We start from the raw sequence: 26,910 nt of genomic DNA on the forward strand, positions 1-26,910 counted from the left end.
AAAGGCTCCTTAACAGCTTCTACCCCCAAGCCATAAGACTACTGAACAATTCATCAAATGGCCACAAGGACAATTTACATTGACCCCCCCGCCTCCCTTTGTTTTTACACTGCTGCTACTCGCTGTTTATTATCTATGCATAGTCACTTAACCCCTACCTACATGTACAAATTACCTCGACTAACCTGTACATTGACTCGGTACCGGTACCCCCTGTATATAGCCTCATATTGTTATTTTATTCTGCTACTTTATTTTATTTAGTAAACACTTTCTTAACTCTATTTCTTGAACTGCATTGTTGGTTAACGGCTAGTAAGCATTTAACGGAAAGGTCTACCTGTTGTATTCAACTTGTCTAAGTCCTATCATCAACTGATTTTAGCCATGGAATGCCATGGCTGTGGATTGCATGCATTGTTTAAATTAAATGTTGGTATATTGGCAGTTAGTTGTTTGAAATGATGGAATAATTCCTTTAAAACTGGTTGACTAGCGAGCTAACAAACATACAGTGCAGATAAATTCTTCAAATTAAATATTTTACAATATCTTCTCAATATATATATAAAAATACAATATCTTATCACAGCAACACTATTATGGCTCTAGCCAGAAGTTTTGCTTTGGCATTTATGATTTATTCTACAATTCAAACATGGAGATTATCCCAAACTCCCGTTCCACCTACACCTAAAGACGTGGATGGAAATCTCCCCTTCCATATTGTGGACTTCGGCCATGAACAACTTTACCGGCACCTGATATCACCTTTCCTACGGGAACAGCTGAGCCGCTCGGGGGAAGGTACACAGGAAACACTGCAGCGCCACTGAAACCGGTGTTAACTCCAACAAGCTGCTTGTTACCTTCAGACTGCTACTCTGTGACGATGTACGCCCAAACACCACAAAGCAAGCTAAACAACTACGCCCAAACTGTGGTAAGACCGTAAAGAATTCAAAAGCGGTGGCTTGTGATATTTGTCATTTGTTTGTTCACATAAAGTGTGGAGCTATCAACCCCTTGTCATATGATGAAGCTGTAAAGTCTCAAAGTAACATTTCGCTTGTTTGCAATTGTATGCTGTTTAAATGCGGTGCCAAACATTGGGATGCCGAACACAAGCAGGGATGATGAGAGCAATCTAGATGAGATAGTCGATGTATCAGCAGTGGGCACAGAAAATGACATGTTTGACTGTTTCAATCGGAGAGGACTTCACTTTATCCATGTGAACGCACAGAGCCTGCTGCCGAAATGAGAGGAACTAAAACGCCTTGCTTCTAACACACAGGCTGCAGTAGTCGGTGACTGAGACATGGCTCGGTGGGTCAATTGAGGACGATGAGGTTGAGCTTCCAGGTTATAGCATTCATAGAACTCCCGGAAACCGAAACTGTGTTTTACTAGGAATGATGTGCCTTTTAACCCTTGTTCAGATCTGAAAATGGATGTTCTTGAGGTTGCATGGGTAAATATACTTATTCCTAAATGTCGTCCTATACTTGTTGGTGTGTGCTATCTGCCTCCTAAGCAGAATCATTTATGATTTACTTGAATCGAATTGCTGTGATCAAAATGTATTTGCTGACAGAGACTGTATTCTGCTTGGTGATTTTAATACAATTGTGCAGTTATCCCCCCCAGAGAAGTACACTAGTAAATGCCCTGTATAACTTTAATCAGTTATTTGGACTAAAACAACTGATTGTTGAGCCAACCCGGGTGTGTACTGACAGTAAATCAACTTTGGATTTGATTATTGTATCCGATCAAGAGAACGTCTGTCATGTACAAAACTGTGATGATGTTGATCAAGCTTGGTCTCTTTTTAAAGATCTGTTTCTGTCTGCACTAGACTCTCTGGCTCCGATGAAACAAATTCAAATCAAACAGTGGTCAGGGAAATAAATCACTTCTGAGATCTTAGACCTCATAAAGAAAAGGGATCGCTACCTGTCCAGATTCAGAAGGACAAATCTACAACAAGATTATGATGCTTATATTAACTGCAGAAACCAGGCAATATACAAAATGGATAAGGCCAAATCCCAACATTATATAGACGCCGTTAATGATAACTTAAAACTGTGGAAACTGTGGAAAATTTTAAAGGACATTGGCTCAAAACCTCCCCATAAGGTAAAATCCTGTAGCATTGGCCTGGATATTGATGAGGTTTTATGTCATGACTGTGCAAAGGTTGCAATTTTTTTTTTTTTACCACTATAGCCTCATCTCTGGTTAAGAAGTTACCCACCTGCTCTAGACACTATGGCTAGTCTTTCATTAAAAACTTTTACCATAGCAGAAGTATTACAAATAATTTGTTTGAGCTGTGCATGGTAACAGAGGACAAAGTTTCCAATCTACTATGCTTAATGAGCACAAACAACGCAACTGGGCTGGTTAACCTCGATGCAAGATTCATAAAGGATAGTGCTTGTGTCACCGCTAAAATGATAACGCATTTTGTAAACCTTTCTATTAGTCGTGGTACATTTCCCAAGGATCTCAAAACAGCCTGGGTGGTTCCACTCCACAAGAAGAGCAGTAAAACAAATGTAATAACCTACAGGCCTGTGTCAATACTCAAAACCTTATCCAAAGTGGTTGAGAGATATGTTATTAATCAACTTGAGGGATACCTTTATTGAGCACAAACTTCTTTATGAACTACAATCTGGTTTTAGAACAGCTCATTCCACTGATACTTATCCACCTTTTTGACCACGTTAAGCAGGAAAGTGAGAAGGGGAACTATACAGTTATGGTCATGTTAGACTTGCAGAAAGCTTTTGACACTGTGGACCATGATATTCTCCTGATGAAACTGAAATGCATGGGTCTAAATTATGTAGCAGTGAATTGGTTTATCTTCTTCTTTTTTTACCCCCTTTTTCGTGGTATCCAATTGCTACAACTCCCGTACGGGCTCGGGAGAGACGAAGGTCGAGAGTCATGCGTCCTCCGAAAAACAACCCAACCAAGCCGCACTGCTTCTTAACATAGCGTGCATCCAACTCGGCACCAATGTGTCGGAGGAAACACAGTACACCTAGCGACCTGCGCCCAGCCCGCCACAGGAGTCGCTAGTGCGCGATGAAACAAGGATATCCCTACCGGCCAAACCCTCCCTAACTCGGACGATGCTAGGCCAATTGTGGGTCGCCCCATGGACCTCTCGGTCGCGGCCGGCTGCGACAGGGCCTGGGCTCGAACCCAGAGTCAGCTAGCACTGCGCCACCCGGGAGGCCCGGTTTAGGTCTTATCTGACCAACAGAACATAAGTATGTAATGTTGGTGATGTTCTGTCAGAGGCCAAAGAAATATCCTGTGGAGTACCGCAGGGATCCATTTTAGGGCCTCTTATTTTAAATATACGTTAATGATATGCCAGATACAGTAACGTGCAAAATCTTGCTTTATGCTGATGATTCAGCCATACTGGTATCAGGTAAGGATACAGTTTACATTGAGAAGACCCTGAGTAAAGAATTGCATTTTGTTAAGAGATTGGTGGTCTGACAACAAATACATTTGGGAAAAACTGATTCGATTTCTTTTGTAACAAAACGTAGATTGCTTAGGGCTGACAAGATAACGGTAAACTGTGCAGGCAAGGAGATTGAATCTAAAATAAGTATCTTATCTTGGTGTGTCCCTAGATCAATCCTTTTCTAGAGACCTGATTGCTGCTAAAATCCTTTCTAAAATGAACAAATTGAAATGTTTATATCATAACACTCAATATTTTAACATTAAAGTTAAGAAACTGCTGGTCTCAACCTTGATTCAGTGTCATTTTGATTATGCCTGCTCTGCTTGGTATAGTGGGCTATCAAAAAGCTGAAAAAGAGAATGCAGGTCATGCAAAACTATGTTCCAAAAGGCTCCTTAACAGCTTCTACCCCAAGCCATAAGAATGCTGAACAGTTAATCAAATGGCTACCCAGACTATTTGCATTGACCCCCACCTTTTTTTTTACGCTGCTGGTACCCCCTGTACAGTGGGGCAAAAAAGTATTTAGTCAGCCACCAATTGTGCAAGTTCTCCCACTTAAAAAAGATGAGAGAGGCCTGCAATTTTCATCATAGGTACACTTCAACTATGACAGACAAAATTAGAAGAAAAAAAAACAGAAAATCACATTGTAGGATTTTTAATGAATTTATTTGCAAATTATGGTGGAAAATAAGTATTTGGTCACCTACAAACAAGCAAGATTTCTGGCTCTCACAGACACCAGTGACCACCTAAGCAATGATTATTTTAATGGAATGCCTTTTTTATGTCTCAGTGCATGATTGTGTTTAATATTTCCATACTTCAGATAAAGTTTGGGGAGCAGTAGATTAGGCGCTAAACCAATTTAAGGCAAGATCCAACCCAAAAATGGTATGAGCGCTAGGAAGGAATAGGCGTGACTATCCTATATTAAATATAGTAATCTGTGCCATAAAACCTTTAAATTAAACATTTACAGTGTTTAAAACAATTCTCATTGTATAAACTGCCTTAATTTTGCTGGACCCAGGAAGAGTAGCTGCTGCAATGGCAGCAGCTAATGGGGATCTATAATAAATACTAAAACAAATCTCTCTTAGTACAGGGCTGTTGGAGTAGAGGTTGGGGTTGGCCTTGAACTCTATATAATGTCAATCTGTGCTGCCACCACTGTTGTGTCCACTGCCACCTGCTACCGTCTCTCTATGGCTGTACTGTGTCTGCTTTCACTGACCGGCCTGTGCTCTCAGACACACAGACAGCATACACAACCCTGGCAATTCTCCCTCCCTCCCTCCCTCCCTCCCTCCACACACACACACACACACACACACACACACACACACAGTTCAAAATATTCAGTTTCACACATGTGCAACAAGTGGCTCCGTGGCGCAATGGATAGCGCATTGGACTTCTAGGCTTGTGAATGTGAGGTGATTCAAAGGTTGTGGGTTCGAGTCCCACCGGAGTCGCACTTTTTTTTTTAAAGAAAGTGATACAGGAAAAAATTATAAAGGAAGACAAAATGATCTTAGTTACTTTAACAAATTTTCGTTGTTAAAAGTAGTATAGCATTTCGAAAGAGACTTGAGTAAGGCAAAATTCTGATATGTATCTTTGGCTAAATACATATAATAATTTCTCAACGAGCTACTAAAACACACATTTTTGTGAGCTAAATTTAACATAGTGACTTTTTTCAACATTTTGTTACAGCCTTATTCTAAAATTGATTAAATAGTTTTTCCCCCCTCGTCAATCTAGACACAATACCACACCATGACAAGCAAAAACAGGCAAAACTTTTTTTTTGCAAATGTATTCAAAATAAAAAAGTATTCAGACCCTTTACTCAGTACTTTGTTGAAGCACCTTTGGAATCTTTGCCTGGATCCTGACTAGTCTCCCAGTACGTGCTCCTGAAAAACATCCCCACAGCATGATGCTGCCACCACCATGCTTCACCGTAGGGATGGTGCCAGGTTTCCTGCAGATGTGACGCTTAGCATTCAGACCAAAGAGTTCCATCTTGGTTTCATCAGACCAGAGAATCTTGTTTCTTTTAGGTGCCTTTTGGCAAACTCCAAGCGGGCTGTCATGTGCCTTTTACTGAGGAGTGGTTTCCATCTGGCCACTTGATTGATGGAGTTCTGCAGAGATGGTTGACCTTCTGGAAGGTTCTGCCACCTCCACAGAGGAACTCTGGAGCTCTGTCAGAGTGACTATTGGGTTCTTAGTCACCTCCATGACCAAGGCCCTTTTCCACCGATTGCTCAGTACGGACGTGCAGTCAGCTCTAGGAAGAGTCTTGGTGGTTTCAAACTTCCACCCATTTAAGAATGATGGAGGCCACTGTTCTTGGGGACCTTCAATGCTGCAGACATGTTTTTAGTACCCTTCCCCTGTGCCTTGATTACAATTTTGTCTTGGAGCTCTACGGACAATTCCTTCGACCTCGTGGCTTGGTTTTTGCTCTGACATGCACTGTGAACTGTGGAACATTATATAGACAGGTGTGTGCCTTTCCAAATCATGTCCAATCAATTGAATTTACCTCAGGTGGACTCCAATCAAGTTGTCGAAACATATCAAGGATGATAAATGGAAACAGGATGCACCGGAGCTCAATTTCGAGTCTCATAGCAAAGGGTCTTAATACTGTAAATAATGTATTTTTTTTGTAATACATTTGCAAAAATGTCTAAAAACCTGTTTTCGCTTTGTCATTATGTGGGATTGATGAGGGAAAACAATAATTTAATCAATGTTAGAATAATGCTGTAACGTAACCAAATGTGGAAAAAGTGAAGGGGTCGGAATACTTTCCAAATGCACTGTATATTTCTCTCTTGCTTCTCCTTCAGTTTGGAAGAAACGTATTTGTTCAAAACTGTTCAACTATTGTCTTTCTCTGAGTCAACTACTCACCACATGTTATGCACTGCAGTGCTAGCTAGCTGTAGCTTATGCTTTCAGTACTAGACTTAATTCTCTGATCGGGTTGACAACATGTCAGCTGTTCTCCAGCTACATCATGTTGCTACCCTACAGAGTGCTGCTGAGGCTAATGTAGACCTTCTTCGCAAAATAGTACGTTTTAATCAATTATTTTGTGACGTGATTATATTTAGTATAGTTTAATCTAAAAAGGATACCTTTTTTAATGTTTAACCATTCATATTTTTATGAAATTCACTGAGGAGGATGGTCCTCCCCTTCATCCTCTGAGGAGCCTCGACTGCCTCACAAGTAGAGGATTATAGTTTTCGGAATAAAATTGTGTGCACGCAGGCAGCAGTTTGTGTGAAAATGGAACAAAAATGTCCATTACATATGTTTTCCGGAAAATTCACAGAAATATTGTCCTTTGGAGGTTTGTTTGGGACTTTGGGTTTAGCCAGCAAGGCCTCATTTAAGGACGTGGAACTTTTAGTCTGTACATAACATGGAACAGTTCTGGGCAGTAAAGAATTACTTTTTCAAAATGCCTTTGCTGCAGCAACGTACATCATAAGGTGAAGCCAAGTGCCAAGTTCATAGCGATCTTCTAACCATAATATACAATAATATGCTCCTGATGGCACAGCTACAGTGCTGTGAAAAAGAACAAGACCACTTTCTAACTTCCTCTACTGTTGTATATGATTGATGCTTAACGTTATCAGATCTTCAACCAAATCCTAATATTAGATAAAGGGAACCCGAGTGAACAAATAACAACAATTACATACCTATTTCATTTATTTCATAAACAAAGTTATGCAACACCTAATGCCCCTGTGTGAAAAAGTAATTGCCCCCTTACACTCAAAAACTGGTTGTGCCACCTTTAGCTTAAAAAATATAGAAAAATCAGAAAAGGGGCAAATACTTTCACGGCACTGTACATCCACTTTGAAGCAAGCCTGGACTCATTTGAGCTTGAAATAAACAAAAAACACAATCAACACAATGTAACTTTGAAACAATAAAGCCAAACACCCAATTACAAAAGATAAGTTACACACACAAAAAGAGAAGAACACTTACCAGGTTCTCCTTCTCGATACGCTGCTGCTCGCGCTGCCTGTTGAGGGCGCTGTGGTAGAGGCGGACAGGGGGCGGACCCCCTCCTCCTCCGTTGGACCTCCTCCGGGAGCTACTGGTGGTGCTGGTGCCCCCCGTACTACCCGGTCGCGAGTGGGGCGATGGGCGCGACAGCTGGCGCAGCAGCCTCTGGTTCTCCCGGTCAATCTGCCGCACCTCGTCGTTGCTAAAGGAGTAATTCTTCCTATTCCTGCCTCCACTGGGGCAGTCGATGGCCAGGCCACTCCCCAGGCGACTGAGGAATGCTTCAGAGAGAGAGGAGGGAGAGATGACAGAGGAGGAAGCAGCAGATAAACATTTTGTTAGTTAGCTGTCTGATTTGTTACAAATGGAGCATCTGCATGTCAATGAAAATATTTATAAAACACATATGTAAACCGCCACTTTCTCAGATAGCTCCTGTCCTCCTGGACTGACCCCCCCCGCCCACCCGCACATACACCTCAGCCCCTGCTTCTCCCCACCTCACCTTCTTCTACATCTGGGTTCCAGGAGCCCCCTTCCTCCTCCTCCTGGGGTATGCTGCTGAGGTTACCAGTGGGAGCGCTCCCCTCTGTCCCTCTATGCTGCTGCTGCCTGACACCCCCAGGCCCCACACCCTCCTCCTCCACCACCACCCTCCCCACTCCCAGGTCCAGGGACTGGGCCGGGCTAACGTCGGGGGTGGACAGTGGGGTCACGTCAGTCACTGTGTCTTCCTCTTCTTCAAGGGTGACGGTGGTGTGAGGCATCTCTCTGGGCGCTGCCGAGCCCAGCCTAGGGGGCCTCCATCTGGGGGAGGAGGGCATGGATGTCTGGTGGGTTGGGAGCCCGGGCTTGGGAGAGGGCTCTGGGCATCCAGTATGCACCTGAAGGAAGAATAAGATGCATTCAGGGAGTTGTTTTAACAGTTAAAACGAGATAAATTCTGGATTTTAAGAGTGTCTTAACTCCTGTTGAACAACTTACTGCAACCATAACAGTGCCAAAATTTACATTTGTATCATTTAGCAGATGCTGATGCCCATTTCCAGACTGTTATGCAGATCGACATACAGTTAGCAGTGATTCTCAGTACTCCTGTGCCAGTTGAGTACTGCAGGTTTTTGTCCCAGCTTAGCGTCATCACACCTGATTCAACTCATCAACAGATTTTGAAAAAAATAAGGCTCAGTGGCAAATGAATGTCCAACTAGTCAGTTACAACTGTGTGGAGTTTGTGACAGCAACTAGGTGAGCTTTTTACAGTATTATAGACAATATGTCCTGGGATTTCTATGATATTCTATATACACTGCTCAAAAAAATAAAGGGAACACTTAAACAACACAATGTAACTCGCCAGACTATGATCCAGAGATTGCCAAAGTGGCCGAGGAGAGGGACAATTTGGGCATGCGGGTGTGGATCCCCAGTCGGAACCTGGCCGAAGCTAAATGTAAGGAACATTCAAGCCATTTTCTCATTATATACTAAATGTAAAATAGTTGCTTTTACAAATCTGAAGTTTTACCTGAAGCAAAATATTAACTTAATGATTTAACTATACAATAATAGCAGAAATGGGTAGATGAGTGTTATTCCAGTCTTTTGTCTCTCTTTCTGTCTCTCTCTCTGTGTGTGCCCTTGACTTTTTCCACATTTTGGATTCTGCTTTTTCAGCCACACCCGTTGCTGACAGGCATTTAAAATTTAGCACACAGCCATGCAATCTCTGGCAGTAGAATGGCCTTACTGAATAGCTCAGTGACTTAACTTGGCACTGTCATAGGATGCCACCTTTCCAACAAGTCAGTTCCTCAAATTTCTGCCCTGCTAGAGATGCCCCGGTCAACTGTAAGTGCTGTTAAGTGGAAACGTCTAGGACTTACAACTGCTCAGCCGCAAAGTGGTAGGCCACACACAGAATGGGACAGCCTTTCCTGTTTCACCATGACAATGCCCCTGTGCACAATCCGAGGACCATAAAGAAATGGTTTGTTGAGATCGGTGTGGAAGAACTTGACTGACTTGCACAGAGCCCTGACCTTAACCCCATCGGACACCTTTGGGATGAATTGGAATGCCGACTGCGAGCCTGGCCTAATCGCCCGACCTCACTAATGCTCTTGTGGCTGAATGGATGCAAATCCAGCAACAATGTTCCAAGATCTAGTGGAAAGCCTTCCCAGAAGAGTGGAGTCTGCAAAGGGGGGACCAACTCCACATTAATGCCCATGATTTTGCAATGAGATGTTAAATGAGCCGACGTCCACATACTTTTGGTCATGTAGTGTATGTTAAGCTTAAATAAGTTCAGGATGCAAAATTTGGTTAAGAAGCCACAGTTACATGGACTGTGTGCAATACATAATAGTGTTTAACATGATTCTTGATTGACTACCTAATTATATGTACCACACACATACAATTATCTGTAAGGGCCCTCAGTCGAGCAGTGAGTTTCGAACACAGATTCAACCATCTTTGCTGGCCATTGCAGAACACTTGACATTCCTGTCCTGCAGGAAATCACGCAGAGAACGAGCCGTATGGCTGGTGGCATTTTCATGCTGGAGGGTCATGTCAGGATGAGCCTGCAGGAAGGGTACCACATGAGGGAGGAGGATGTCTTCCCCTGTAACGCACAGAGTTGAGATTGCCTGCAATGACAACAAGCTCAGTCCGATGATGCTGTGACACATCCCCCAGACCATAACGGATCCTCCACCTCCAAATCGATCCCGCTCCAGAGTACAGGCCTTGGTGTAACGCTAATTCCTTCGACGATAAACGGGAATCTGACCATCACCCCTGGTGAGACAAAACCATGACTCGTGAGTGAAGAGCACTTTTTGCCAGTCCTGTCTGGTCCAGTGACAGTGGGTTTGTGCCCATAGGTGACGTTGTTGACGGTGATGTCTGGTGAGGACCTGCCTTACAACAGGCCTACAAGCCCTCAGTCCAGTCTCTCTGAGCCTATTGTGGACAGTCTGAGCACTGATGGAGGGATTGTGCTTTCCTGGTGTAACTCGGGGCAGTTGTTGTTGCCATCCTGTACCTGTCCAGCAGGTGTGATGTTCGGATGTACCGATCCTGTGCAGGTGTTACACGTGGTCTGCCACTGTGAGGTTGATCAGCTGTCCGTCCTGTCTCCCCATAATCACAAAGTGAAAACAAGTTTTTAGAAATGTTTGCAAAGATATAAATAAAAAGGTATTTGTTTTTTATAAAAGTATTCAGACCCTTTTGCTATGAGACTTGAAATTGAGTAGGTGCATCCTGTTTCCATTGATCATCCTTGAGATGTTTCTACAACTTGATTGGAGTCCACCTGATGTAAATTCAATTGTTTGTACATGATTGGGAAAGACACACACCTGTTTATATAAGGTCCCACGGTTGACAGTGCATGTCAACGCAAAAAGAACAAGCCATGAGGTCAAAGGAATTGTCTGTAGAGCACTGAGCCTTGATTGTGTCGAGGCACAGATCTGGGGAAGGGTGCCAAAAATGTCTGCAACATTGGTCTCCAAGAACACAGTGCCCTCCATAATTCTTAAATGGAAGAAGTTTGTAAGCTCCAGATTTCCTCTGTGGAGATGGGAGAACCTTCCAGAAGGACAACCATCTCTGCAGCACTCCACCAATCAGACCTTTATGGTAGAGTGGCCAGAATGAATCCACTCCTCAGTAAAAGGCTCATGACAGCCCGTTTGGAGTTTGTCAAAAGGCACCTAAAGTACTCTGACCATGAGAAACAAGATTGAACTCTTTGGCCTGAATGCCAAGTGTCATGACTGGAAGAAACCTCATCCAGAACGCCGCAGCCCGTCTGGTGTTCAACCTTCCCAAGTTCTCTCACGTCACCCCGCTCCTCCGCTCTCTCCACTGGCTTCCAGTTGAAGCTCGCATCCGCTACAAGACCATGGTGCTTGCCTACGGAGCTGTGAGGGGAACGGCACCTCAGTACCTCCAGGCTCTGATCAGGCCCTACACCCAAACAAGGGCACTGCGTTCATCCACCTCTGGCCTGCTCGCCTCCCTACCACTGAGGAAGTACAGTTCCCGCGCAGCCCAGTCAAAACTGTTCGCTGCTCTGGCCCCCCAATGGTGGAACAAACTCCCTCACGACGCCAGGACAGCGGAGTCAATCACCACCTTCCGGAGACACCTGAAACCCCACCTCTTTCAGGAATACCTAGGATAGGATAAAGTAATCCTTCTCACCCCCCTTAAAAGATTTAGATGCACTATTGTAAAGTGGCTGTTCCACTGGATGTCTTAAGGTGAACGCACCAATTTGTAAGTCGCTCTGGATAAGAGCGTCTGCTAAATGACTTAAATGTAAATGTAAATGTAACTCCAAGTCAATCACACTTCTGTGAAATCAAACTGTCCACTTAGGAAGCAACACTGATTGACAATAAATTTCACATGCTGTTGTTCATATGGAATAGACAACAGGTGGAAATTACAGGCAATTAGCAAGACACCCCCAATAAAGGAGTGGTTCTGCAGGTGGGGACCACAGACCACTTCTCAGTTCCTATGCTTCCTGGCTGATGTTTTGGTCACTTTTGAATGCTGACGGTGTATTCACTCTAGTGGTAGCATGAGACGGAGTCTACAACCCACACAAGTGGCTCAGGTAGTGCAGCTCATCCAGGATGGCACATCAATGCGAGCTGTGGCAAGAAGGTTTGCTGTGTCTGTCAGCTTAGTGTCAAGAGCATGGAGGCGCTACCAGGAGACCGGCCAGTACACCAGGAGACGTGGACGAGGCCGTAGGAGGGCAACAACCCAGCAGCAGGACCACTACCTCCGCCTTTGTGCAAGGAGGAGCAGGAGGAGCACTGCCAGAGCCCTGCAAAATGACCTCCAGCAGGCCACAAATGTGCATATGTCTGCTCAAACGGTCAGAAACAGACTCCATGAGGGTGGTATGAGGGCCCGACGTCCACAGGTGGGGGTTGTGCTTACAGCCCAACACTGTGTAGGACGTTTTTCATTTGCCAAAGAACACCAAGATTGGCAAATTCACCACTGGTGCCCTGTGCTCTTCACAGATGAAAGCAGGTTCACACTGAGCACGTGACAGACGTGACAGTCTGGAGATGCCGTGGAGAACGTTCTGCTGCCTGCAACATCCTCCAATATGACCGGTTTGGCGGTGGGTCAGTGTTAGAGGAAATTGTGGTTGAGATTATTAATTATGTATACATTATTGATTAGAACCATTTATTCTAATACTATTATGTTATGGTATGAAAAGTAAAAGTTATTGGTTAAGCTGTTACTGAAAATGTAAGCAGAACGAATTAATTGTCTGGGCCTCTTGGGCAGTTAAAGGGGGAGCGATGCTATGGCTTTTCAGACAGATAAGAAATGTCTGGGAGATGTTCCAGACCTAATGAACAATGGGCTCTTGTGAGAATCGGAGAGAGGGTGGGAAACTGATGATGTCATGTTCAGTTTATAATCGGTGGAAAAATGTGTATGCTTCAGTACTCTCTGGAATTAAACGCTCTTACCTGGCTTTTAAGACTGGTCTCAATCTACTTCATGCATAATTAATGAACTTACAATTCATTAATGAATTAGAAATGAGTGCGAATTGGTTTTGGCAATAAAACATAAAGGAATTTAGAATTCCTCTATCAATTTGGTCCTTCGAATGCCGGATCTAAATATCTCTCACTGTGCCTGAAGGTAGTACGCTGGAAAACGTGCACGGACGAGTTTTTGACTCGTTTTACTAAAGACCTGACCTCTGAATTGAGGTTAAAATTGAAACAGGCCTGCGTATTATCACAGAGGACAGAACAATGTTTTCCCAGCCGGCAGCAGGTAAAGTAGCCTTTATTCTCGATTCTGGGGGGATTTGAGCTCTTTAATTGATGTTCTGAAATTTTCAGAAATCATCAATAATGGGGGCCTGGCTATTCCCACAGGGTATGATCATCATACAATGGGTTTTGTAGAACCGATATACACGGAAGCAGGTTCGAAAATAACCTGTGGTAATGTGCACTACCGTAAATAAACTAAAACTTAGTCATGAGAGGCACACCCGCCCGAGATTAAGAAGGGATATTAAATAGGTACTGGGAGATAGGACGGTGATCTTGTACAAATACTGGGCGTAGAGAGACGGCAAGAATGCGCAAGATAACTGGATGGGTCATTTAAATAGTGGCAGTATTGATCAGCGTCCCGATTCAACTAATACTACGGAAAATATCCAAATGAGGAGGAGAGGGAAACTTAAATCTAAAAAAAATGAGATAAAAGCCATATCTATAGACATGATGTTTCCATGCGAGAGGGAAATTTAACAATTAGTGGCGTGAGATAACGATTATTAGAGTTCTTTACTGACACAACCGGAAAATAAGATTTTAACTAGGGCTTTACAAACCCTGGGCTTATAGTTGTTAGGTTAGACCTAATATTTGATTCAAAAGTCAAAACTATTGGTAAGATTTCCACAAAAGAGCTAAACTTAATCATGAGAAACGCACCCGCCCGAGATTAAGACGGGATATTAAATAAGGTACTGGGAAATAGAACGATAATCTTGTAAAAATATTGATCATCGTTCCTATTGAAATATCCAAATAAAGATACACATAGCCAGACAGAAAAACGAAGTAATTAAGTAACGGTAAATTGCTAATTCGTAGAAAGCCACACATAAAGAATTTAAAAATGATATAGAAAGGCATCTAGATTTCGGAGTAACCAATACAGATAACGGGAAAAACGAGTATATTTGCGGAGAGTCTCAGTCAATTCCATTGTGCTAGTAGTATAGTGGCGAGCGCAACAGTCTCACCAACCGTAATCCACGGTTCGGTTCCCGGCCGAGGCATTTAACTAAAATTGATTTTAGATCGTAATTGACCTATTTGCATGTTTTGCCTGAAAAATACGGTCGCCAGTGTTTGCAAAAGATATAACTGAATGGATATTATGTGTTCTAGATAGAATTGATAAAAGAAGTCATTAAAAATAATGGCGAGACAATTTCGATGTAAAATACTATTTCGCCCAAAATGATCTGGTGGAATAATGTATTGAGATGGGAGTCGTAATTAAATAGATGTATCATAGAAGAGAGAGAGTTACCTAAAGTTAAATGGAGGGGATAACGGAGAGATACGATACAATTCCAGCCTGCCCTGACGTTATGGCTATTTATGAATCAATTGACATGAGAAGTTTAGCACAAAAACAGGGTACGTTTAAATGTTAGGGTATAGTAAATTGAGAAGTTCAGTTGGGTTTACTCTGATGATTAGAATTTAAAACTGAACTCAATCTGAATAGGGAATATATATTTTACAAAGGCGGGCAGATTTGTGTCTATAGCCAGCAACGGAATTGCTAGACACTCAAATGGGGCTATATAGTGTAACGCTTTGGACTATAAAATAGGTAAGAATAGTTTAATCGTAAAAAGTTGTGATTGTTTTTCCGAGTATTGATTTTTGGTTAAGGTAACGCCAGTGAATTTGAAAAAAAAGTAACGTATTCTAAAAATGATCTGATTTCCGTCCTCATTGCGGGGAACAAATAAAATGTCTTATCTTAAAGGGACAGTGCACGGTAATCACAGTGGTTTGAGTGTATGACAGTGGAAAAAATATTGTGGGATGACAATTCGAAGATAGAAAAATAAGTTACATGATACATCAAGAGATTTAAAACGAACGACGTGAAGGGATCATAAGAATTATTGGGTGTCGTTGTAGGAGTAAATGTTTGGGTTAAGGGGATTTCCCTGTTCCCAGAGACAAGGCATTTTTAAGGCGAGCACTCACTAATGCTGGTCTGAGTTTGTAATTAGACAAGTGAATAACGTATTGGGAATAGAGTTGTAATTAAAATACTAAGTCAAAGACGAGACAGGTACTTAGAGCAAAATGGATTCTAAATGATAACAGAGACAATTATGATTTATGCCCATCGAAAAGCTTTTATAAAATTGGCAAATTTAGAGATGTCGGTTGGGGTGGTAAATTATAATTCAGGATTTGAACAAGATGTGATAAATTAGGTTTGGTTAATCGAACAAGAATTATTTACAATTCATTTGGAGTCGCTACGAATTGGCAGGTTGAGCGCTTGATGATGACGTCACTAGCGAGACACTTTTGTCACCAGGGACTGGGGATAACGGAGCAAACTGTATGGCTGTTAGTGTGTGTATCGAGGCTTCGAGTAACCTTTCAGAAGTTGAGATAAAAGTGTTTTGTTTATTGGTTATGGTCAATTTTAGGGTTTGAATTAACTTAGTTGAACAGTGTGTTCTGGCGGGTTTAGGTAGAACTCTTTGTTCTGGGACGGATGGGAGTTACCCCAAAAAAATAAGTAAATTAAAGGAGCCATGAGAGAATGCGAATGCATATTTATTAAATATCGGGGATTAAATTACGGATTCCTTACACTGTGAAACGTACGACATTTGCGGCAGAGAGAAAAAGTAATGCATTGGATAATAATGTTATCGGGTTAATTGTATCTAAAGGTAGCATGGTCATTTAAGTAAACATATCCGTAGACGATGTTTAAAACTTATGATTATTGATTTGAGTCAAAGGGGAATTATCATTAGGTTTTAGAGGCACGCTCACACAGGTGACTATTTCTATTGTAAGGATAAAGGGATCTTTATGTCTAACATGGTATGGCCTTTTGACCTTATCATGACTGGCTTCTGAGGTCTGATCAGCCTCAGGGGAGAGTCATTTGTATAATGAATGGGGTCATATTGAGTTACTAGTTTTAAGGTAAATTCATTAGAAATGAAGCAGTTTTGGTTGAGGGCTTAGAATTACTGTTTGAGCCACAAATGAGAAAGGGGTTCAGGATTCCGTCTTATAACATTAGCTGTGAAGTTTTTTGAATGGGCTATTAGGGAGTTGGTATTGTAACAGAGAGAAAGTCATATTCATCATTGAGAATAAATAGGGGAAGATAACATATTTTGAGCCAACAGGGCAGGGAAGAAATTGAGGTATTTTTGTTTGGTTTTAACACCCGTGTACAGGAGTGTCAAAAGACGGGGGACATTACCTGGGTAATGGGGGAGGGTGTCCGTATGGGGATTACATGATAACCAACTTGGGACAGTTCTGGGACTGGAGAAGAGGGTATCCTTATAGCATAGAGGATCCCACAAAGGTGGATGGGTTTTCCATGATATGGGGGAAACCTGGGAGCACTGTGAAATCCTACTAACCATCAAAACTATTAAGCTCTCTAATGCAGGCACTTACACCCCCGGACTACAACGGACCGGGACAGACACGATGGGTGTGTTTTCTATTAAGGTACTGCCAAAACCAGAGGTCCCAGACGAACCAGGGCCAGACACACTCCTCCACCACCCCTGGACCGAACCTGCCACCACTGTGTTAAAAATCCCATTCAGGTAATTAATGTTAGACTATTCAGCTATTGATCAATTAGGCACGGAGACTGGTTTTGATGGTAGGGACAATTTGTGGCTGTCTTATACAGAATAGACTTGCTTAGGATATGCTTCTTGCTAGTCAGGGGGGCGTCTGCAAGATGTTCGGTGAACAATGTTGTACGTATATCCCTAATAACACCAGTCCAGATGGTAGTATATCTAAGGGCCTTAATGCGCTTGATGCACTATCTGTCGAGATGAGGACCATGGGGGGGGGAGTCTGACTGTCCTCTTGGTTGGGAGCCTGGTTTGGTAAGTATACTGGTATGGTGGTTACTGGATTTCTGACCCTAATTCTTGTATTATTTGTTATTGATGTGATGTGCTGCCTGCATCATACCGTGTTTTAAGAAGTCTGTTACAGATGTGGTGAAGGCTTCAGACACGATGCCTTTGCTTGATGCTCCAGTTGGAGAGGCTGAGGTGAAGCATGCTTTCAGGGGAGGATTAGACTGACTGAGGATGACCCGTGTATGGTTGTTCTCCCTGTCGTGAAGGGTGGCATGGTGCCCACCTGGTGCAGGATAGGAATAGCTGAGAGGACCAGATGGAATATAAAAATGCTTTGTTCTGCTTTACTGTTTTCCAGGACCAAAGTTTTATTCCACACTTTGCAACACATATTAAATCCATGTTATTGTCAGATAGAATACTGAGGGTCCCCAAGGAGAGGGCTTGTTAGTGTAGGAAGGATTTTTAATATGGTTAGCATTTATTAGATTATAAGTTTTTAAATAGTATTATATTTAACAGGAATATAGGACATCTATGATGATTTAGGATTATTGTTAGGATTAAGATAGATTGATTAAGGACTTTAGAGAAAAGCCGCTCATAGACATGTTCTTTCTAAAAGAAAATCCATGAGTTTAAAAAGCCAAACAGTGAGGCATGTAGTTCAAATTTGGGAATGTGAAAAACAGCCACAGGCAGGCAGAAGTGCCCTCCCACGCACTGCAGAGACCTTGAAGGTTGGAGAGCAGAGAAGTTTTAGAAGGGGAGCCAGGAAGAGCAAAGATAACATAGTGTGTAGATACTAAGTGGAGACAAAAGCGAGAATTGGACATGTGGAAAATGAAAGGGACACTCCTAAATGAAAATGTCAGACATAAGGATAATTCACTAAATCTTACCTAAGTCATTGTATAAGAATAAGGCAAGGTTGTTACCTGGGCAGAGCCAGGTAACAAAAGGGGGATGGGTAAATAGTGTTCTAGAATAGGATGTGACCTACGGGATAATTAACTAATAATTTTTTTTTTTAGCTAATTGGTTTGACGAATAAGAAACTGTTTTATTAACCAAACCTGTATGTCCAAGAGTTTATGAACTACAGGTGAAGACACTCAATCCAGTCCCGTGGGCCACCCGGATTCATATCGCACTGCGGGGGGGTAAGATACATATGCCACTATCGAACAATAAACAGTGTTCGAGAGGAGAACTGGAATTAACAGAATTCCGGGGGCCATCTCTCGAATGAAGTAACCCTCCCTGTCCTGTCACCCCTGTTTTTGTTCATAGAAGTGAAGATGTGTCTGGCTCTTGCTGGGTGATGTGTTCTCGGGGAAAGGGTGGGGTTTCACATGGAAGCTGATCGTCTGAGCTGTCTTATCGTGGGTGACATATTCCTGATACAGCACGTCCTACTAGATATGCGGAGAGTGGTAATTTGACCCATGGTTTAGACGGTGAGGATTTTGTTCCAAAATAGAAGAGATATCGGTGCAGGTTCCCATATTGATCGTGGACAGAGGTCATAGCTCATTGGGAGAGAGGGCTATATGAATCCACTCACCCAGTATGGAAAAAGGTAGAGTGGAGTGGCATAAGGAAATGCTTAACTCTTCAAATAAGAAATGAAAAGGATCAAGGTTTGTGGTAGGAAGATGACCAGGTCTTGGTCGACACCCTAGTACGGTTCTGGGTAGAGGAGTGTGGGTCGGTATGGTAAAGCTGTTCATGAAAGCAGGAATGCCAGATAATGACAGTTGTATTGATTTGCACTATTTATATCCCCAGGTTCCCTTTAAATCAAGACTTCCTCCCTTTACCGTGACGAGAGGTGAATATTACTGTTTGGCCAGATACAGTACACACGGGAAATACGTGGGGGAAGTTAGTACTCGCAATAGGACAGAGAATATTACCACTGACGAGACCATGTCTGATTTGACAGGCTGGTTGAACTCTGGGGATTTCAATACGTTGAAGTGGGCCAGGGCGACATCTGGTGGTTGTGCGGGGGAATGAGTTTGTGGCCAGTATTGCCGACTGATTGGACTGGTTAGGAATGCCTTTTACACTCATACAACACCAAGACATGAAGTTAGACAAACGAGAGAGAAGAGAAGCTCCATCTGGGTCTTTTGGCGACAGAGTATATATTGATAACATTAGGGTTCCACGAGGTGTGCCGAATGAGTTCAAGGCAAGAAATCAGATACTAGCAGGATTAGAGTCAAGCATTTCCGGGGGTTCTACTCTTACAAGAGCGTGGACTGGATTGATTATAGTTATGATAATCAACAGCGCTTTAGCAGGAATACCAAAGGTGTTATTAAAGGTTTTGTAGAACAGACTGAAGCAACCAGCTGGAAGACCTGACAGAATAGAATTGCATTAGATAAAAGGGGGAAGTGGGCGTGATAATCAGGACCATGTCTTACATCCCGGGGTAACACAGCTCCGGACGAATCAGTGCCCAAAGCCTCAGCTGGTTTGACCACCCTGGCTCACGGGTTGGCAGGAAACTCTGGGGTGAATACTTCCCTGACTAATTGGTTTGATTGTACGTTTGGAAAATGGAAAAATGTTATAATCACTGTGTTATAGACGGCATCCACCTGCATGACTGTTTTAATTTTATGCGGCTGTTGTCTAATTCCCTGTGTGCGAGGCCTTGTTTCCAGGACTCTGGAGAGATCAATGACACTACAGATGGTGCGTTATGGGCCGATTCCAGGTTCTGACCGTGGAGGACTGAAGGCATGTCTACCGAGGAAGTGGACGAATCTGAATCTGTCATTTGTGGGGAATTTATGTTTGATGAGAATAGTGTTGAGATGAAGGGGAATTAGATTGTAATTTGTTTCAATGATTAAACTGTTTTTTAATAAAGATTGTGGAAAAAAATCCTGAAAAAGGAGTTATGATTCTGATGTAGGTTTAAAACCAGTTGGAGTTAAGGTTAGATTTGATTAATGATGTGTGAAGAATCTGATAAACCTCTATAAAAAGGTTAGTTAAGTTCGTTTATACTTTTATTTTTTATGATTAAATGGAAACTAGATGTAGGTTTGAATGTATAATATTTGATCAAAGAGAGGATTGTTAGAGGAAATTGTGGTTGAGATGATTAATTATGTATACATTATTGATTAGAACCATTTATTCTAATACTATTATGTTATGGTATGAAAAGTAAAAGTTATTGGTTAAGCTGTTACTGAAAATGTAAGCAGAACGAATTAATTGTCTGGGCCTCTTGGGCAGTTAAAGGGAGCGATGCTATGGCTTTTCAGACAGATAAGAAATGTCTGGGAGATGTTCCAGACCTAATGAACAATGGGCTCTTGTGAGAATCGGAGAGAGGGTGGGAAACTGATGATGTCATGTTCAGTTTATAACCTGTGGAAAAATGTGTATGCTTCAGTACTCTCTGGAATTAAACGCTCTTACCTGGCTTTTAAGACTGGTCTCAATCTACTTCATGCATAATTAATGAACTTACAATTCATTAATGAATTAGAAATGAGTGTGAATTGGTTTTGGCAATAAAACATAAAGGAATTTAGAATTCCTCTATCAGTCAGTCATGGTGTGGGGTGGCATTTCTTCGGGGGGGCCGCACAGCCCTCCATGTGCTCGCCAGAGGTAGCCTGACTGCCATTAGGTACCGAGATGAGATCCTCAGACCCCTTGTGAGACCATATGCTGGTGCGGTTGGCCCTGGGTTCCTCCTAATGCAAGACAATGCTAGACCTCATGTGGCTGAAGTGTGTCAGCAGTTCCTGCAAGAGGAAGGCATTGATGCTATGGACTGGCCCGCCCGTTCCCCGACCTGAATCCAATTGAGCACATCTGGGACATCATGTCTCGCTCCATCCACCAACGCCACGTTGCACCAGACTGTCCAGGAGTTGGCCGATGCTTTAGTCCAGGTCTGGGAGGAGATCCCTCAGGAGACCATCCACCACCTCATCAGGAGCATGCCCATTCTTTGTAGGGAGGCCATACAGGCACGTGGAGGCCACACACACTACTGAGCCTCATTTTGACTTGTTTTAAGGACATTACATCAAAGTTGGATCAGCCTGTAGTGTGGTTTTCCACTTTAATTTTGAGTGTGACTCCAAATCCAGACCTCCATGGGTTGATACATTTCATTTCCATTGATAATTTTTGTGTGATTTTGTTGTCAGCACATTCAACTATGTAAAGAAAAAAGTATTTAGTAAGAATATTTAATTCATTCAGATCGAGGATGTGTTATTTTAGTGTTCCCTTTATTTTTTTGAGCAGTGTAGAAGACCCCCTTACCTTCCTGATCTTCATTAGTGCAAACCGTAGCAAAACATTTTGCTACAAAAATGAGTGTTTCTTATTAGGGCCCTCCCCATTTCAGCCCGTTTGGTTCGTAGTGAATTCAACCCAGGTGTTTCACTACTGAGCTGGGACAAATAGCTAGACCCTATGCGAATACTCTTAAAATGCATCCTTCTTTCCTCCCTTCCTTGAAGTAACCATTGGGTATGTGTACAAAGCCAAGCAGTACGGCAGCTCTCTCCAGGAGCAGGATTGAGTGACTAGCCTCAACCAGTTAGACAAGAACAAGTTGTAATCCTACCATGTCCACAGAGTGAGAGGGCTCGGAGGAGCAGCTCTCCCCACTGCTGTAGCTCTCATCCGTCTCCGACTCGGATGAAGTGGAAGATGGGGACAAACTCCTGTGGCGGAGCTTCCTGACAGGCTTCTTGGGAATGCCGTGTTGTGTCCCATTAGGTCCGGGTATCAACCTTGGGTTAACAAAATATAAGGTCATGAAACAAAGGCTTACCCATCCAACTGAATGACATGGCACAGTCTAGATAAGAACACAACCTGGTAAACAGAAGACGCAAATGCTTTGCCTGCATATTGGAACACTATACTGTTGATTTTATGTCTGTAATGCTTCAGATGTCAAATTCATTGCACGGATGGCAAGTGTCTGCAGGTTTTCACTCCTCACTTGTACTTGATTGATCAATTAACCCTATCAGTCCTGAGAACCCATCTAAAATTGGCTTTCCATTTATCCAACTTTCATATACAGTGGAGCAAAAAAGTATTTAGTCAGCCACCAATTGTGCAAGTTCTCCCACTTAAAAAGATGAGAGAGGCCTGTAATTTTCATCAGTCTGATGAACTGATGAATTTGTGTCCAAATTACAGACATGCTTTGTAAATAGGAAAACCTGCAAAATCGGCAGTGTATCAAACACTTGTTCTCCCCACTGTATGTGACCTTATTACAGTATTATAGACACTATGTCCTGGGATTTCCTATGATCTTCTATGTAGAAGAACCCCTTACCTAACAACTCATGTAACTTGTGAACATCATAAAGCAAAACATGTTACATGTGCATGTTTGTGAGTCTCAGAGTAGATATCTTTTAATAGTTTGTAGCTCAAACAATTAGGACTCTACAGACGTTTTTGTAAGACCCAGCCCGGGCTCCTTGAGGATCCACCCTTGTCTCACAAACACTGCTCTAGCTCAGCCCCCGTTAATCACAGACTAATGAGCAAGGCAGTTAACCCCCAACAACAACTGCTCGCCGATGATGTGGACGTCAACTAAGGCAGCCACCCGCACCTCTCTGATTCAGTATTGGTATCTACGGATGCAGACGAAATAAACACATCCAATGGTCCAACTCAGTAGTCTTTAGCTCAAACAAAAATGTTTAAAAAGGGTTATAAGTCCAAAATGCACCAGCATTACGGTGGGACTCATTGAGTTAAGGTCACTGATTAGTTAAGAACTCCCCTCACCTGGTTGTTTAGGTCTTAATTGGACACAAATTGAAAGGAAATAACAAAAACTAGCAGACACTGCCCTCCACGAAATGAGTTTGACACTCCTGCATAATGTTACATGCTTGTTTGCTGCTATCTTGGCCAGGCCTCCTTTGGGAAAGACATAATCTCAATAGCCACATAAATAATAAATACACGAAGATAAGAAATTGTATGCTGATTTAAATTTTGAGAAGGAAATATGGGATTCCTAAAAAAAAAAATCAGGAAAGAAAATCATAAAATCTTTGAACCTTTGACCCAGTGGCCTCCCTGACTCTTCCTCGCTTTCATCTTGGCTCTGATGATAGCCATCTTCATCATCATCGGCGCCTTCTTCCTGCTCCTCTGCCGATGATGCCGTGCGGATGTCGCTGGAGCTCTTGGAGTGGATGCTAGATACCTCCTCTGCACCGCTGCCGCCCTTCACCTCCGACTAGACAGGTAAGTGAATATAGTTTACAACTACTACAAATATTACAATAGACCATGGTTAGACATATTTGTTTTAGGCAGCTCCCTGGTCATGGAACAGTTCTCAAGCTTTTGATGGACATGTTATTGAAATGATTATCACTAAGAACATGAATGATGAGGATTGCATTTGATTTGACTACTGTTTGTTTTAAATCTGTACTGTATTGTATAAAAACAATTGGAATTCTAATGGACATTTTTAGGATTAAATCATATATTTTTTTCAAATAATTATGCTTCCTTGACATTGATTTTGATTAGGCCTCGCATAATGACACCTTGTGGCGTAATGTAGAATGATGAAGCCAGACTTTTTTACAATTTTATTTAACTAGGCAAGTCAGTTAAGAACAAATTCTTATTTACAATAACGGCCTATCTCGGCCAAACCCTAAACCGGATGACGCTGGGCCAAATGTGCACAGCCCTATGGGACTCCCAATCACGGCTGGTTGTGATACAGCCTGGAATCGAACCAGGGTCTGTAACGCCTTTAGCACTGAGATGCAGTGCCTTAGACCGCTGCGCCCCTCGGGAGCCCCGCAACTTGTCTAGTACAAGTTATTACTCCTGCATACTGTTATGCCTGCATGTGCACTGTAAATCGGTTACAGATAGGGTGCATTCTGATTTTATAATAAAGCACTTGTTGCCCTTTCCTTGTGACTTTACCTTGACCTGGGTAAAGGGGTTGGGAAAAGTCACAAGGGAAAGGGTAAAAAGATGACAGTGGTTATTTTCATCAGACAATCCTTGTTCATGCCTTTCTTACAGAACATTCACCAAATAGCCTCACCATTAGCATGCCTACCTCTGATTTATTGGACGATATGCTAGAAGACCTGCTCCTCCTGTCTTCGGCCTCAAAGCCATGACCCTTCTCCTCTGTCCTCGGTTGAAATATTACTCCTGCAGGACTAGGGTCCCTAGTACCACCACCGGACCTCTCTGTACCACTACGCCGCTCTGTCTGTGGAGCCTCCGGCTGGATGTCTGGCTCCTTTCTAGCCTCAGGGCTTATTTCACTCTTTCTTTCACTCTTCCCTTGCTCTTTGCTGATGCTGTCACAATCAGCGTCGCTGTCGAAAAACGAGTGATCCACCTCGCCCTCCAGTTCTTTGGGGCTGTACATAACAGTTGTCTCCTTCAGCACTCTGGTCGAGAACTGGAAAGGGGACATTTAAAAACAATTTATATTCGATACTCTCAGCTGGTTAAAACTTCATTTAAATTCGAAACGGTAGCCTATAGGTGACCCTATAGGTGACATATTTAATCAAACCAGCATTAGCAATGTTTAGCCTATATGCATTGTATTTGTTGATAAACTGCCTCGCACACACAATCTAGCTACCTACATAATGTCAGCTACAGTAGCTAGCTAAATGTGGGAAGTCTAAAAAGCACATTTACAGTACCCAATGCCAAAGGCATTTAGCTATTTTATTTGACCACAGGACAATGAATCTAGCACTTAATTGCAGGTTTTATTGATCAACGTAAAACATCCACAGTTCTAATGGAAGAGCTAGCTAACTCTAGTAAAACAGTTAATATGTGTACGTTAACGTTAGCAAGGTGTTGAAGTTCCTTGATATCACTGACGTTAACGTTAGCTAGTTACTGTTAAGCTAGCTAGTAGTTAACGTGACCTAGCTAGTAGAAAGACTGACACTTTTACAGTCAGTACCCAAAGTAACGTTACCCAGGGCATTCTGCATTCAGTGATTTATTTGACTACAGGACACTGCATATAACGCTTCTGTGTAGCCTTGGTTGATGGGAAAGCTAGTAACGTTAGCTAGCTCAAGTACATCTCAACATCCACATCTCAAATGGAAGTTAGCTAGCTAGCATAAAGACAGACAGTTAACTTTACTATAACGTTATCAAGTCAGTATCCTACAAAATACCGAATCAAGGCAGCTGATCCTATCAAGAAAGCTCTGCTAACGTCAGCCTAACCTAGCTAGCTAACGTTAGCTAGCTAGCTACAATAAAGCACACTAGATATGTTTTTTTTACGACCTTACCTGGCATGCACGCTAAGTGTATGACTCAAGACAAATCAGTTGGTTAATTAGCTAGCTTTGTTTTTTTTAACCTATGCCGTTATAACCAAGCAGTCTCCATGTAACGTTACTTTAAATGGCATATTGAAAGTAATTTGCTAACGTTACATGAAACGAAGCTAGACTAAATATGTGTGGGTTGAATAGCTAATGTAACTAAGCAACGTCTTCTTTTTGGTGTGGCTTTCCGGAAGACTAGACGCTGTGGACAGGGTTGCCAGGTTACCTTACATTTCTAGCCCAATGACCCTCAAAACCACCCCAAGGCCTGAAAACTATCGTTTTTGCGCAGCAAGAGAGTACTTGACACACTAAATCCAATAAACTGTTTTTCCATAAATTAATCGAACAAATTAAGAAGGATTATCGTCTAAGTAACTTGTAATGACGTTACGATCGGGTTTCCATCGAAATAATAAGTATTGCGAGTTAGCTAAAGTAATAAAGAATTTGAATATGTTGCAAGAGAAAAGATCATTCAGTCCAGATCATTTTCTATCAATGGGTGTCGATTTAACTCTGTCTACTTTTGGCATAAAATTGACAGGAGAGTTAGAGTGATGAAAGTTAGACAGAGGATATCGAAATCTCTACCCAAGAAACACTTGGAAGAACTTAAAAAAACGAATGTTATGCAATTTTTCTGGCAATTGTGCCTTAATAATAAGTGCCAAATGTTAAGACTACATACAACCCGTTATAAATGGCCTATCTGCTAGATTGGCTTGTCATTTCTATAGGCATAGACTACTGACACAAATCTTGGTTTATGATTGCAATTCAGCTTTGCCATTGGTTTGCTTAGCTAAATGCAGGTAGCCTATAGCCCCTGATAGGCCTACATCTAATTTCAGATAGCCTACAGTAGCCTAGGCAAGATGTAAACTGAACGATTTAGCAATTTGCTTAGTTTAAATTGACATTCTAATTTATTCAACATGAATAGTGAGGCGATTTAGAGGTAAAAATTGCTTGTATTGTCCAATAGCCTGCTGGAATAAGCTTCTGGGGATGGGGTCTTAATTTAAATCACTAAACAAATATTAACAATATGGATATGAACTGAATATGCTTGACAACATCAGCCAGTGTTTTATCTGTAGCCTAATCTGACTGACTGTTACTGTCAATCTAATGCATTCTAACAACAGCCTGACAATTGCGAGAGCTGTGACCAATGCTCCCTACAATTTTGGGGGGCACTGAGCAAATTTTAGGTCTTGTGAGCAGAAACTTGAACATTGTGAGAATTTACA

General features: G+C 42.2%; 1 protein-coding gene and 1 non-coding gene across 4 annotated transcripts in view; one reads left to right on the forward strand and one right to left on the reverse strand.

Annotated features, from left to right (window-relative positions):
- cfap97 (cilia and flagella associated protein 97) overlaps positions 1-25,857 on the reverse strand; it is a 37,979-nt gene extending 12,122 nt beyond the window's left edge. For 2 of the 3 annotated variants that reach the window (XM_029673406.2, XM_029673405.2), the window contains exons 1-6: positions 25,616-25,857; positions 24,394-24,747; positions 23,360-23,541; positions 21,889-22,057; positions 8,070-8,448; positions 7,544-7,845 (exon numbers count right to left, since the gene is read on the reverse strand). In XM_029673406.2, coding sequence (XP_029529266.1) covers positions 7,544-7,845; positions 8,070-8,448; positions 21,889-22,057; positions 23,360-23,541; positions 24,394-24,714 — 1,353 coding nt within the window. In that variant the 5' untranslated portion in view covers positions 24,715-24,747; positions 25,616-25,857. Of the gene's footprint in view, positions 1-7,237; positions 7,435-7,543; positions 7,846-8,069; positions 8,449-21,888; positions 22,058-23,359; positions 23,542-24,393; positions 24,748-25,615 lie in introns of those variants that run through there. The other variant, XM_029673407.2, reaches the window with a different exon arrangement.
- Positions 4,895-4,986, forward strand: trnar-ucu (transfer RNA arginine (anticodon UCU)). Its single transcript is given in 2 exon segments — positions 4,895-4,931; positions 4,951-4,986. It is a non-coding gene; the product is annotated as a tRNA-Arg (tRNA).
- Positions 25,858-26,910: the final 1,053 nt, after the last annotated feature.

Source organism: Oncorhynchus nerka, linkage group LG11 (assembly GCF_034236695.1).
Source record: "Oncorhynchus nerka isolate Pitt River linkage group LG11, Oner_Uvic_2.0, whole genome shotgun sequence".
Lineage (NCBI taxonomy): Eukaryota > Metazoa > Chordata > Actinopteri > Salmoniformes > Salmonidae > Oncorhynchus > Oncorhynchus nerka.